At 38.2% G+C, this 13,352-nt stretch overlaps 1 protein-coding gene across 1 annotated transcript in view; it reads right to left on the reverse strand.

The window, feature by feature from the left end:
• Window positions 1–517: 517 nt before the first annotated feature.
• The window catches only part of sec23a (Sec23 homolog A, coat complex II component), a 107,039-nt gene continuing 94,204 nt past the window's right edge, over window positions 518–13,352 (reverse strand). Inside the window, exons 14-20 of the mRNA XM_086003358.1 lie at window positions 9,425–9,578; window positions 9,221–9,298; window positions 8,842–9,003; window positions 5,317–5,403; window positions 4,801–4,956; window positions 1,982–2,047; window positions 518–1,368 (exon numbers count right to left, since the gene is read on the reverse strand). Of these exons, the coding sequence (XP_085859484.1) occupies window positions 1,279–1,368; window positions 1,982–2,047; window positions 4,801–4,956; window positions 5,317–5,403; window positions 8,842–9,003; window positions 9,221–9,298; window positions 9,425–9,578 (793 nt within the window). The 3' untranslated portion in view covers window positions 518–1,278. The remainder of the gene's footprint in view (window positions 1,369–1,981; window positions 2,048–4,800; window positions 4,957–5,316; window positions 5,404–8,841; window positions 9,004–9,220; window positions 9,299–9,424; window positions 9,579–13,352) is intronic.

Genomic DNA, 13,352 nt, shown 5'->3' on the forward strand with positions numbered 1-13,352 from the left:
GCAATTCTGCATATGATTAACATAAGCAAGTAAACCTTTACATATCACCAAGCTTGCGTTTCTGAAAGACGCACACTTGCACACAAAAGCCCCAAACCATCAATAGACTCCAGACACATTTGTAATATTCAACAACTCCTTCTGTCTGATATATTTACACTCCATTTCTCTTCATTCCCTATATGAAAAATGAATTCGAATTAGTGACAGCAGTGAGGTGCTGGAAAGGTGATGTGCATGGACTGATGGTGAGGTGTAGAACTATATAAAAATAAATGCGAATTCTAACACAAATATACAGATTATAGGATGAAGTACTTTGTGTCAGTTAAGTAAAATTACACTGTTTAAAAAATGTTCATTAACAATTATATGCTGAGTTTTAAAACTAATATTCATACTGGTTTACACCCCATTAATATCCAACCTTGGTGTATTTTCAGATTGGACTTGTGTGTGTGAAGGGGAGGAAATGGCCCTATGCATGCACAATGAAAAGACATGAGTCACAAAGATACTATGTGGACAGGTGCAAGTTTCATTCAAATTATACAAATACATCTGTGCCATGATGAAAACTGGATAAAATTGAGCCCAATAGTGGCAAGTCCCACAAAATGTGTCACATACAAAGTCTACATAAGACAAAATAAAGTGGGTGAGCACATCTTAAATGATTGTTTTATTAGAATATACTACATTTCTAATGCTATATGAAGTACTGTGGAGCTGTTTAAAATTGCAGCCCAAAAAAATGTGGAAATTGGGGGATTTGTATTTTATGACAAAAACGTACTGCAATTGTTGTAAAGTCCAAATACTTCTTCACAGGTTGGGTCTCTCCACAAAATTCACAAATTTTATTCGATTGCTAATAATAATGAGCTACAGGAAGTAGCACTATGTTATCCATTAGGAAAAGGGAAACAGGAGCAAACGAAACACATAAAATAGCAATACTGATGTGGATTTTTGTTCATCAAGGCAGAATTTGGAAACTCTAGATCAGTGTTTTTCACTGTAGTGTATATGGAAGCACTAATTGTAGAACATGCCTTTATACTAGATAAGACAAAAGCAATAATATATCATTTAACGAAGACAAGCGATTCATTAAGTCCTCCTTTGGTGTATTACCAACTCAGTGTAAATTTGTTCTGTCAAAAAGGCAAGTAATACAGATGTAGTTGCTTAATATAATCTGCATTGAATAGGTTGCTAACCCTCTTCGTCCTGCTCACTGCAGGGGCCACATATTACTTCACCACCATTCTACACTCAGGTGGCACTAGATACTGCTAGCTTCTTCAGGTGATCCATGAACACTTGCAGGCTGACATCATCTGTCAGGATTGGTGCTCCAGCCTCCTAAGGGAAAGATTCACATGTGGAAGTTAATTGTACAAGCCACGTTGTCACTTGTTGCAATAATTAGCTAGTTTTTAGGGCATAGGTCACTCTAAGAAGGCACTGTTCCTCAGAATTTTAATAGCTGTAAGTAGCTTTATATAACCTACTTTGTTGAATTTTTATGTACACTATATAAATCATACGAAGCAAAACAGATTGACTATTAAGGAACAAACCTATTACTCTAAAACAGTCCATTGTTGAGTGGTTCGGTGCTTCTTACAAATTCAAGCCAACAGCAGTTTTAGTTAATGATTAACATAGGTTTAGATATTGCATTCTCTGCGGTCAACTCATTGTGCTTCTCATGAACAAGTATTTGAGATAATACCTTCATCTGATCAATAAGTATTGACACCAAGCATAACAGTGGAGCCAAATATGAATCACTATTGAAAGTTCTAACTTTTACCATTTAAATACATAATAAAGTCTGTAGATCAGAATAAGCAATGTGCAATGGGAATAAATCATTACATCCTACCACAAGATTTTATTTTTATTGGCTAAAAAAACCCCAATCTATTCATGTTTCAAACTAGAGTGTGTTTTAAAAAGCAGATTGGCTTACCTGTCCCCATGCATACATGTTGTTGTGGGTCTGTGAAGGGTTTACTTTGGACAACAAGAAACGAGCCTGTTTATAAAATATATACATATATTAATTTTAAAAAAGACTTGCATTTATATAGCACCTTTTACAACTTCAGGACATCCCAAAGCACTTTACAACCAATTAAACATTTTTTTGGAGTGTAGTCGTTGTTGTAATGTAGGAAATATATTGGAAAAAAAAGACCAATTGTACCAGAAAAAATTAAAAAGACCTTTTGTTCCTTTCCCAATTGTTTTGTTTGGCCTTTGAGGGGGATAAAGTGCCTGAATTACTAAGACACTAAAATCTAAGCTAATGCCTTTGTCTGAATGAAAACTGTCTAAATTAAGCTACTGAGAAGATCCCCTCTCTCATGTCCTGTTGATGTCACAATTTAAAATCAGTTCTTCTAATAATCCTGGTCCTTCACCTGTAGTCAGTAACCCACAACATAAATCTCCTCCACATTTATCAGATATAGCTCTGGGGTATCCTAAAATTATAAATATCTTGGTGCCATTAAAATGAAGCAGTTTTTCAAATGTTATCTGAAGCAATAGATGCATCCTAGCAAACAAATGTCTGCGATTATGTTTTGGAGACAAAAAGGTGTCAGTGGAAATTTGTCAGTTTTAAAGATACTAATTTCATTTACATTTCAAGGTTAGATAGCAACACTAGAACATTGCTTGTAGTTTGGCCCAGGAATTAATTTGCTTTTTTTTTTTTTTAAAAAGGCATCATTATCATGTAAGAATTTGCAATAATTTACAGCTCCAAAGATTAATTTCTTTGATTAAAGAATCCCTGGGTGATACACCTTTAAAAATTTCAGGGATCAAAATGGCTGTCAGACCGCATGGCCGAAGACAAAGGACTTGGAAAACAGCTTTCTGTGTCTGTGAAGAAAGGTTCAATGGCAGTCAAATCTGTCAAAGGGGAGTTTCTCCCCCGCCCTGCAGCAGGACAATCGCTGCCTGTTTACAGAACGTTATACAATGTTGACTAAGATCAAGTGCTTGAAACTGCCAGCATGAACAAAGGAACTTTGTTTGCTAAGCACTCAAGACTGTCAATCAATTGCGGTTCCAGATGACCACAGGACAATGCTTTGTTTACAAAGAAACTGAATGCTATTAGCATTTGTTTGAATATCAAGTGGACACATCCAAACTGAGGAGAAACCATTTAAATGAATGGGAGAACACATTCAAACCCATTACTGGACAATGGGGCAGTTGGATCCCTTTTGTTTTAGCCCAGAAACATCCGGATCTGGGCGGGCCCCAAATGGGGGTATAAAAGATAGCTTCCCAGAAGCTCTCTCTCTCTCTGGCCTCGCCTCCGTGTCCCTCTACAGCGTGGGAGTCTGCCTGTAGAAGCGATACACCAACAGTTTACTTTTAAAACACTGGAGTGTTTTTCACTTCGGGGCAGTTAAGATCTAAGTTCGCAGGACACGGAGCAGGCATTTCCAGTGGTGAGCATATATTTTTCTGGCCTTCCACAAGGCAACTTAGGATAGGTATAGGGGTGGGAGTAAAGTGGGAATTTCGTTAGAATTGTGATTTTAGTCAATTTCCTTCGTTGTGTCCGTTTCTCCTCCCCTATTTAAGCAAGACAGTGTTGCACCTAGCAGAGAAGTGCTATAGTGAACATTGAATTCAGTATTAAAAAGGAGTAGCTGTTTTAAAGTACTGTATGTAAAACTGTATTAAAAGGGGTGTTGCATCAAGCTGTAGAGCTGTGGTGAATGCTGTGTAGCTATTTTTTTAAGTCTATATTAAAGTACTGTATTTAAAATAAGGTAGTGTTGCACTGGGCAGGGAGCCCTCTAGTGGACACTAAGTGTACTGCATTTAAGCAAAAGTGTTGTACCAGGCATAAGAGCTATATCGATTTTTCTAAGTTGTTTCTCTCTTTTGTTTTCAATAAATACTGGTCTGTTTTGCACCCAAACCATGAGTCACGTTGTTTTCTGTCTACATCGCTACCGAATAAGTCCGGCGGTCAGAACTCAGGAATAGGGGAGCGCTTCAAAACTGCAAAGGGGGTCCCTGGAGCGTGTGTGGCTAATTCCGTACAATCATGGAAAAATGTTTGGCAAAACTCATCTCACAACAGCACAGTCTAAACATCAAATCATCACTTATACGTGAGGTCATTTTGACAACTTTCCTTTTTTCAAACAAAGACTGGCTCAACACATTTTCACAGATGCAGATCCCCTTTAAAGAATACAAATTATACTGTTGGTGACAGGTGAGGAAGAAACCACTGGAAATGCCACCTGGAATTCAAAAAACATCCTACAGATAAAAATGTGTTCATTGGTAAAATTGTAAGATTTGATTAAAGTAGTTTCAAGGCAAGAGAGATCCATTTGACTGCCTCCAATATCTCCAGCCTCAAGTCTATTGAAATGTTACAGTTGAATTGAATGTTAGAGTCAACACATAACTAACAAACTTCAATGTTAGCTGCAATGTGTCAAGAAGAATGGGAAGAGGTGAATTTCCTAAGATATGCACAAGTAGAACAACCCAAAGGACAAGGAATTCATAATCTTCTGTATATGTACAGGGAAGCTGGTACTGCAATGTAGAATGTCCAGCTAAGTTACTGATTTGCACCATAGGCAACCTAATAAGGATTCCACAAAATACTGTTCATTCTCGAACATCCTTCTTCCAACCCTCTAAATGCTTGCAAAGCAAAAAATTAGCACATGGAAACATAAACTGCTATACATTAATATCAAACTTTAAAATAACACTGATGGAGAAGGTAATTACCTGGCTCCCTCCATGCTCTGTGTCAACATAGCGTGGCATTGGGAATCTGCTATGTAGAATCTCTTGGGCATCATCTACAGGTGCTTGTAGTAGATGTCGGAAATTTTCATACTCAGGCATGTCATGATAGCCAGCTTTGCGCCACTGAGCAATGGTCTAGGAAGAATAGTTATCTGTTGAGTTACTATGTACTGTTCTCATTTACTGCTATAAAAGGTCAATTAAACCATGTAACAGTTACATGAAAGGAACAGTTATTATTCTCTAAGTAATTATGTGTTAAATTAAGGTAACTTTACTAGTTTCTGCACAATTCAAGTACCATGAGTGTAATACTTCTTTAATATTTATCCAAATACCAAACAGAATAACTTCTAATTAATTAAATGTTACAAGTTTTCTCAGCAGGCATTATGGATTCTTGAATGGTTAATTTTAAATGGGATTATTCAAATGATGCCTACTACTGACCGAAAGTGAGAGTTGTTAAATATGTTTCAAGCAATAAGTTCTTACCTCTCCATGGTAGATAAGTATCTGGAAGAATGTGTCCATAAGAAGAATTCGATCAGGGAGTATACTGCTGCTGTCTAGAAGAACAGGCTACACAAAAGCAGGGCAAAATAATTATCACAACTTTGCTCAAAATTACAGAAAACTTCACATTCCTAAAGGAATTAGGCTACCTCCTCCCCCAAAAACGTGAGCAACATATATATTTCGATAGTAGTTGGTGGGAGTTATGCTCATAATTGCACAAGCACATTGGCTCCCAGTACCCAAAAACCTCAAATGTAAAATTCTTACCCTTGTGTTTAGGTCCAACCAGTGCATCACTCCTCTCGATCCCCATAACTTCCTCCACCCTACAACCCCCAACTCAAACTCTCTGTTCCTCAAACTCTGGCCTCTTGCACATCCCACACCACAGGTAAACAAGGGATTAGCTTCCTAGGTTCCACTCTCTGCAATTATCGCTCTAAAGACCTCTGCCTCGCTCTCTCCCCATACTCCTTTAAGACCCTCCTTAAAATCTATTTGACCAAGCTTTGGGTCAACCCTTCTAACCTCCCCTTCTTTGGCTTTGTGTCAATTTCTTTGCTATGTGAAATACCTTTGGACTTTTTGTTTGTTAAAAGGTACTATATAAATGCAAGTTGTTGTTTAGAGGCACAAAGAAATGGATTTAAAATCCAATAAACCCTAACATATTGGGGTCAGAGCTGATGTTTTATGGAGTGCTTAAAAGTATACAAGTAAGTCTTCTTCCTTGTCTATTGTAGTTTCTAATAACAGCATTCTTTATCAAGTTTGATGAAAATCAGAAAATACTTTTCCTAGTATCACACAGCTTCTTAAAAACACATATTTGCTGTATTCTTGCCCAAAAGCATTCCTTAAATTTAAAACACAAGAGGTACCCCATTGTACAAGAGGAACTTTGTCCTCTGCTCCTCGGTCCCCTCCCCACCCACCCCCTGACATTTTCCATACCAGCCATCTTCTTTTGAATGAAATTGCCAATATAGTGCTAATTAATGCAGTTTTGTGCTATGGACTTTTGGGCTGCATTTACACTACAGCTCTAAATTTCCTCAGGCGCCTTTTGGGGGTAGACTAGGGTGGGTGCTGCGTCCACCCAGCCCATTTTGAATAGCTCCGATGCCTGCCCACACCATTAAAAAGGTCCATCTGGAGCACATGTCTCTGAATACTCACATACAGGCGTCCCTAGAGACCGTCGTTAAGGGCACAAATGCAGGAATGATGTTGTATGTCTTACTGCATTTGCATGTGCCCATCCATGTGTGGGCAGCTCTCTAAATAAGCCAGAAATTAAGCCAGGTAAAGGAGCAGGGACTTGGGGTAAATTGTGTTGTATTCCAATTTCAGCACATCCCACCCCAAATATAGCACAATTAAACCAAAAAAAGCAGAGAAAATTTGGTCCCCTATAAGTTTAGCATTGGTGTGAAACAGCTTTGCATCGATCCTTAACTTGTTTGGCCCAATATTACTCCAGGGCAAAGCAGACTCTGGATTTTGGGAATCCAAAAGTCTTCTATAGGCATATAAATAGTAAACAGGTAGTAAGAGGGGTGGGGTCAATTAGGGACCAAAAAGGAGACCTAGGCACGGAGGCAGAGGGCATGGCTAAGGTACTAAATGAGTACTTTGCATCTATCTTTACCAAGGAAGAAGATGCTGCTAAAGTCATAGTGAAAGAGGAGGTAGTTGAGATACTAGATGGGATAAAAATCGATAAAGAGGTACTAGAAAGGCTGGCTGTACTTAAAGCAGATAAGTCCCGAGGACCAGATGGGATGCATCCTAGGATGCTGAGGGAAGTAAAGGCGGAAATTGCAGAGGTACGGGTCATAATCTTTTAATCCTCCTTAGATACGGGGGGGGGGGGGGGGGGGGGGGGGGGAAGATGCCAGAGGACTGGAGAATTGCAAATGTTACACCCTTGTTCAAAAAAGGGTGCAAGGATAAACCCAGCAACTACAGGCCAATCAGTTTAACCTTGGTAGTAGGGAAGCTTTTAGAAACGATAATCAGGGACAAAATTAAACAAACAGTCACTTGGACTTGTGTGAATTAATTAAGGAAAGCCAGCATGGATCTGTTAAAGCAAATCGTGTTTAACTAACTTGATTGAGTTTTTTGATGAGATAACAGAGAGGGTTGATGAGGGCAAAGTGGTTGATGTGGTGTACATGGACTAGGAAGAATGAGGAGAGGCAATATAAACTAAAGGGTACAATTCTAAAGTGGGTGCATGAACAGAGAGACCTGGGGGTATATGTGCATAAATCGTTGAAGGTGGCAGGGCAGGTTAAGAAGGCAGTTAAAAAAGCATATGTGATCCTGGGCTTCAGAAATAGAGGCATCAAGTACAAAAGCAAGGAAGTTATGATGAACCTTTATAAAACACTGGTTCGGCCTCAACTGGAGTATTGTGTCCAATGCTGGGCACCGCACATTAGGAAGGATGTGAAGGCCTTAGAGAGGGTGCAGAAAAGATTTACAAGAATGGTTCCAGAGATGAGGGACTTCAGTTACATGGATAGACTGGTGTGGCTGGGGTTGTTCTCCTTAGAGCAGAGAAGGTTGACAGGAGATTTGATAGAGGTATTCAAAATCATGAGGGGTCTGGACAGAGTAGAGAGAAACTGTTCCCATTAATGGAAGCGTCAAGAACCAGAAGACACAGATTTAAGGTGATTGGCAGAAGAACCAAAGGCGACATGAGGGAAAACTTTTTACGCAGCGAGTGGTTAGGATCTGAATGCACTGCCTGAAAGGGTGGTGGAGGCAGATTCAATCATGGCTTTTAAAAGGGAATTGGATAAGTATCTGAAGGAAAAAAATTTGCAGGGCTATGGGGAAAGTGTGGGGGAGTGGGACTAGCTGAAGTGCTCTTGCAGAGAGCTGGCATGGGCTCGACGGGCTGAATGGCCTCCTTCTGTGCTGTAACCATTCTATAATTCTATGCTCATATCCAGTGTCCAACTAGGTCCACACTTAAGCTGCATTTACACTATGACTATCGCCTCAGAGCCAAGTAAAAGCTGCTTTGGACGGACACAACAGTTATCCTGTAAAGCAACCTTGCACAGCACAAACTAAGTTGAAAGTGTCCAAGTGCACTTCACATAGGATCCTCAGCTTGTACAGAGGAAAGATTGTTAATGGTCAATTTGGGTAGGATATTAACCAGCACCCCATAGGGAACATAGGAACAGGATAGGCCATTCAGCCCCTTGAGCCTGTTCCACCATTCAATTCGATCATGGCTAATCTGTATCTTAACTCCATCTACCTGCCTTGGTTACATAACCCTTAATACCCTTGCCTAACAATAATAAGTATGCCACCAAATTAAACGCAGATGAGCACTCTTTAGTATGTAAAAATTGTTAAATTCTCTCATTACACTTAAAATTTACACTCAAAAACCCAGTTATAATAGCTGCTCAGCATTTATTCAATGTGACATCAACAGATGAATAAAACATCTGGAAACACACTTCTCACCTCTGGAGGGCCATTGAAAGAATAGGCATAAAGGATGGGTTGAATCATGATGAGAGACTGTGTAAGATCCTGGCGCATGAAATGGTGACGGTAATAAGAACTCTCATCAGGGCTGTTATTAAAAACTTGTAAGAATGGAGATCTTCTCAGATGAAACATAAACTAAAATGGAAACAAAAAATTTCTGCACATTTATATAGTAAACATAGGTTTCTGTTAACTCAAGTTTGTTTTTAAAGATTGCAATGAAAGAATATAGCTTTAAGCTCCCGAGTGCACACTGTTTACATATTCAAATGAGCATTACAGTTGAAAGACTATTAATGAACTAAAAACTATGAAAAAATGTTCACATGGAAATAAAGTTCTCACTTCATACCTGTGGGTACAAAGAAAATGTTTCAGAGAATTTGAAAGAGGCTGGATCATCTTTATGATAATCTCCAAATTTCTGACACTGAAAAAGGGAAAAAGATTGAACTTATTGCATATTATTTAAAAAAATCCAAATAACTTTGATTAAGGTAGGCATTTAAGTGTCTTCCCTCTTCTCCCCCTCCCCACTCCAGAAATTGTATCGTACCAGTCGTATAAGTTGTCTGTCTAGCCATCTGAGAACATCAGGTCCCTCCTCAGTCTCTGCTCTGTAAACTGCCAGTCTTGCCATGAGAACAGCGGCAGCTTCCTGGTCAAAGGATGCAGCAATGTTCTGGATCTGTGTTTGTGCATCTGCCCAGCTTTATAAAAGGGGAAAAATACAAATACAATTTTTATAAACCACAAATCATATAAAACCCCATGAAAGAAAGTAAGAGTATTCACACAAATGTAAACTAGAAATGAAATGTAATGTCTATAATTAGCTTTATGCCTTGGGTTTCAGTTTAAATATTTATAAAAGCCATTGTATACATAGCAGAAAAACAATCGTTAAACAAGCTACATATATTTTAATGTGTTTGTTTATATATAAATAAATATGGTTTCCTGGACAAGACAACGGAGTCAAACTTCAGAACAAAATTGTGAGAGCTAAAAAAACTAATGGTTCCCACCAGAAACTATTTTTTGCAGGAGCATGCTCCTCTGCCAACTGAATGAGCTGGGTATAAGGAAAACCACACGACGGAAAGTTTGTAAAATAATTTGCCACAGTAAGGCTGGATCACTGCTCTGCACAGTAAAGTGAGTTTTTGTAAAGCTGCATACAATGATCTGGTTAAGTTATGCGACCAAGTTAAAATTAAAAATATCAGTAAAATGTTAGCAGCTCCATCAGGGATCAGAATGCAAAACTGTAAATTACTAACAAATAAAGGATCTGTATGAGTAATTGTAAGGCAGTAATCTAATTGAGGGGTTCACAATGCCATACAATGTAAGAGACAAGATTAAATGATTAACAACAGTCATATAAAGCAGATATTTACTGGTTTTGAAATCATTCCCTGAGTATGTCATTTCAGTTTTACACAAGTTTGACTTGTTTTTTGTGCTTGGCAGCAGTTGTTCATATTGATACCAACTATCCTGAGATCTCACATCCTTGAGGGCATCCATACAAAAGAATCAATAGTCACATCATTATTGCAGATTTATTGAGAAATAGCCTCAGTTTATGACCAGAAAATTCTACATGCAGGATAAAAAACATAAATTGTTTGAATTCAGTTTCCTACTTTAGATACAATTAATGGCCATAATGGGAAATTTAAAAAAGGTTCATGCAAGCTGCATACTTCCCAGAAATAAATTGCAAATATCCAGTATTGTGTTGATGTTTCAATTGCATTATTAAATAGATAAGTGTAGAAATTCAGAATGGCAAAGGTTGCATACTAATAGTTAACAACCTTGCACTACATTGCTCTGTGACACATTAACTGTTCACAGATGAACTTCTCTGATTGGAATTTCTACCCTGTTGTTACAAAAGGCTAAGTTCAGGGTTAAGACTGAACAAAGATAATAACAACTACATGGTCATCATGTTTCATTAATGCTGGATCATAATCAATTTTAGCACATTTTATTGTAACCCAATGATATGGCACGGGGCAATACTACTGTATCAGGTACAAATTGCAACCAAGATAATATTTGTCTATAAATTATTGTAAACAAAAGTTTAATAATAAAAAAAGGCAATTTATTAGTGAGTTTTTGTTTGTGGTCTCCTGTAAACTGGTCGTGAGTGAGCTGGGTCATTCTGCTTTATGGCGGCATGAATTGGGGGCGAGATAGTGGCTGACTACTATTTCCATGGAAGTATGTTTGCCAACAAATTAAGAGAGCATTGAGATTTTTAGCAAGACTGTCAGATTAACAACATTTTCAACTCACCCATACTTTGGGATAATTACTTGATGTGCAAAATAATACCAAAATAAAAGTACAGCATTGTGAGAAAGTGGCTTTCCATTTCCTATTCAATGGGACGAAACACCATTCAAGAACAACAACTCGTATAGTGCCTTTAATGTAGTAAAACATCCCACGGTGCTTCACAGGGGCGTTATCAAACAAAATTTGACATTAAGGCACATACGGAGATATTAGGGCAGATGACTAAAATCTTGGTCAACGAGGTAGGTTTTAAGGAGTGTCTTAAAAGAGGAAAGAGAGGTGCAGAGGCAGAAAGATTTAGGGAGGGAATTCCAGAGCTTAGGACCTTGGCAGCTGAAGGCACGACCACCAATTGTGCAGCGATTAAAATCAGGGATGCTCAAAAGCCAGAATTAGAGGAACGCAAATATCTCGGAGGGTTGTGGGGCTGGAGGAGATTACAGAGATAGGGAGGGGCGAGGCCATGGAGGGATTTGAAAACAAGGATGAGAATTTTAAAATCGAGGCGTTGCTTAATCAGCAGCCAATGTAGGTCAGTGAGCACGAGGGGGTGATGGGCGAACGGGACTTGGTGGGAGTTAGGACACAGGCAGCTGAGTTTTGGATGACCTCAAGTTTATGGAGGGTAGAATGTGGGAGGCCAGCCAGGAGTGCACTGGAATAGTCAAGTCTAGAGGTAACAAAGGCATGGATGAGGGTTTCAGTAGCAGATGAGCTGAGGCAGGGACGGAGTCGAGCGATGTTGCAGAGGTGGAAATAGGCGGTCTTAGTGATGGCGTGGATATGTAGTCAGAAGCTCATCTTGGGGTCAAATATGACACTAAGGTTGCAAACAGTCAGGGAGAGGGATGGAGAACAGAATGCAAGTGCCCCACTAATCCACTAAAAAAAAATCAGCATTATCCTGTCTAGTTAAGAGATTTTTTAATATAAAGAGAGTAGTCTTTACGGAGCCAAAGTTCATGTGTGAATTAATGAAGTGAATGTGGTTTGAACAAGTATGTAAATTTTGCTCTAAGCATTCAATATACACAAAAATCTTCTACCTGGATAACAGAAAATTATTAAAATCCCAGAACATTTGTTATAATAGCACATGCTAGTGATCAAAGCCAAACATGGGACAGCAATCATTAGGCAACGTTTAATTATAAATCAGAAATTATGGCAATTCCATTCGAAATTAATTCTACTACTGCAGATACTGCTAAGCAACTGCAAACACAGGTTGTATTAAATTCTACGGTAGCTTTTTCTTAACCAAAAATTTTTTAACTATTGTATGTAGCACATTCTTAATTACAAGCGGAGGATGCGATGTAATATATTAAAAGGTACCTCCCAAATATAAAAACCCATATAACTCTAAAATGTGGTAATTGTAAAATAAGTAGTCATTGATTTTCTCAACATCAAGCCATTTTCCACTTGGCAAAATAATGTTATAGGATATCATAGGCAACAAACTTTCTATAGACCATCCTTTGATGCCCATGCAAAGAGTATTTATAGTGAGAAGTATTAAAGACTACTTTATATAATTTGCTTAAAATCTTGAGCAAATTATTTCAGGATTAAGAATAATTTTATCTTTGGTTACATTATTACATTTTCAAGTTTTATTGTATTTTATCAACAGAATATTAATTTAACAGTACATTACATAATACAAAATCTTCATTGAAACAATTCGCCTTATCTTTCAGGTTTGTTTTTAAGTTATGAGATATGATCGTAAACATAATATAATTAAAATGAAAAACGGCAGGGCAAATAAAATCTCCCTGGGCAACTCAACCCAAATACAGCTCGAGTATAGTAAGCACGAATACTGTTTGCAGTTGGTGAACATTTGCTGATAACATGATGTAGTAGGTTGATAGCAAAATACTGCAGATGCTGGAAATCCGAAATAACAGAAAATGCTGGAAAAACTCAGGCGGCCAGGCAACATCCGTGGAGAGAAAAAAAGTCAACATTTCAGGTCAAACCCTTTGTCAAGACTGGAAAAGCTCAGGAAATGTGCTTTTCCAGTCTTGACAAAGGGTTTGACCCGAAACGTTGACTCTTTTTTCTCTCTACGGATGTTGCCTGGCCTGCTGAGTTTTTCCAGCATTTTCTAATGTAGTAGGTTGTTGATTATAAGCTACTAATGTTAGCACTAT

The sequence above is a fragment of the Somniosus microcephalus genome, chromosome 12 (assembly GCF_052327205.1).
Source record: "Somniosus microcephalus isolate GS21.2 chromosome 12, FLI_Smic_1.0, whole genome shotgun sequence".
NCBI classification, from domain to species: Eukaryota; Metazoa; Chordata; class Chondrichthyes; order Squaliformes; family Somniosidae; genus Somniosus; species Somniosus microcephalus.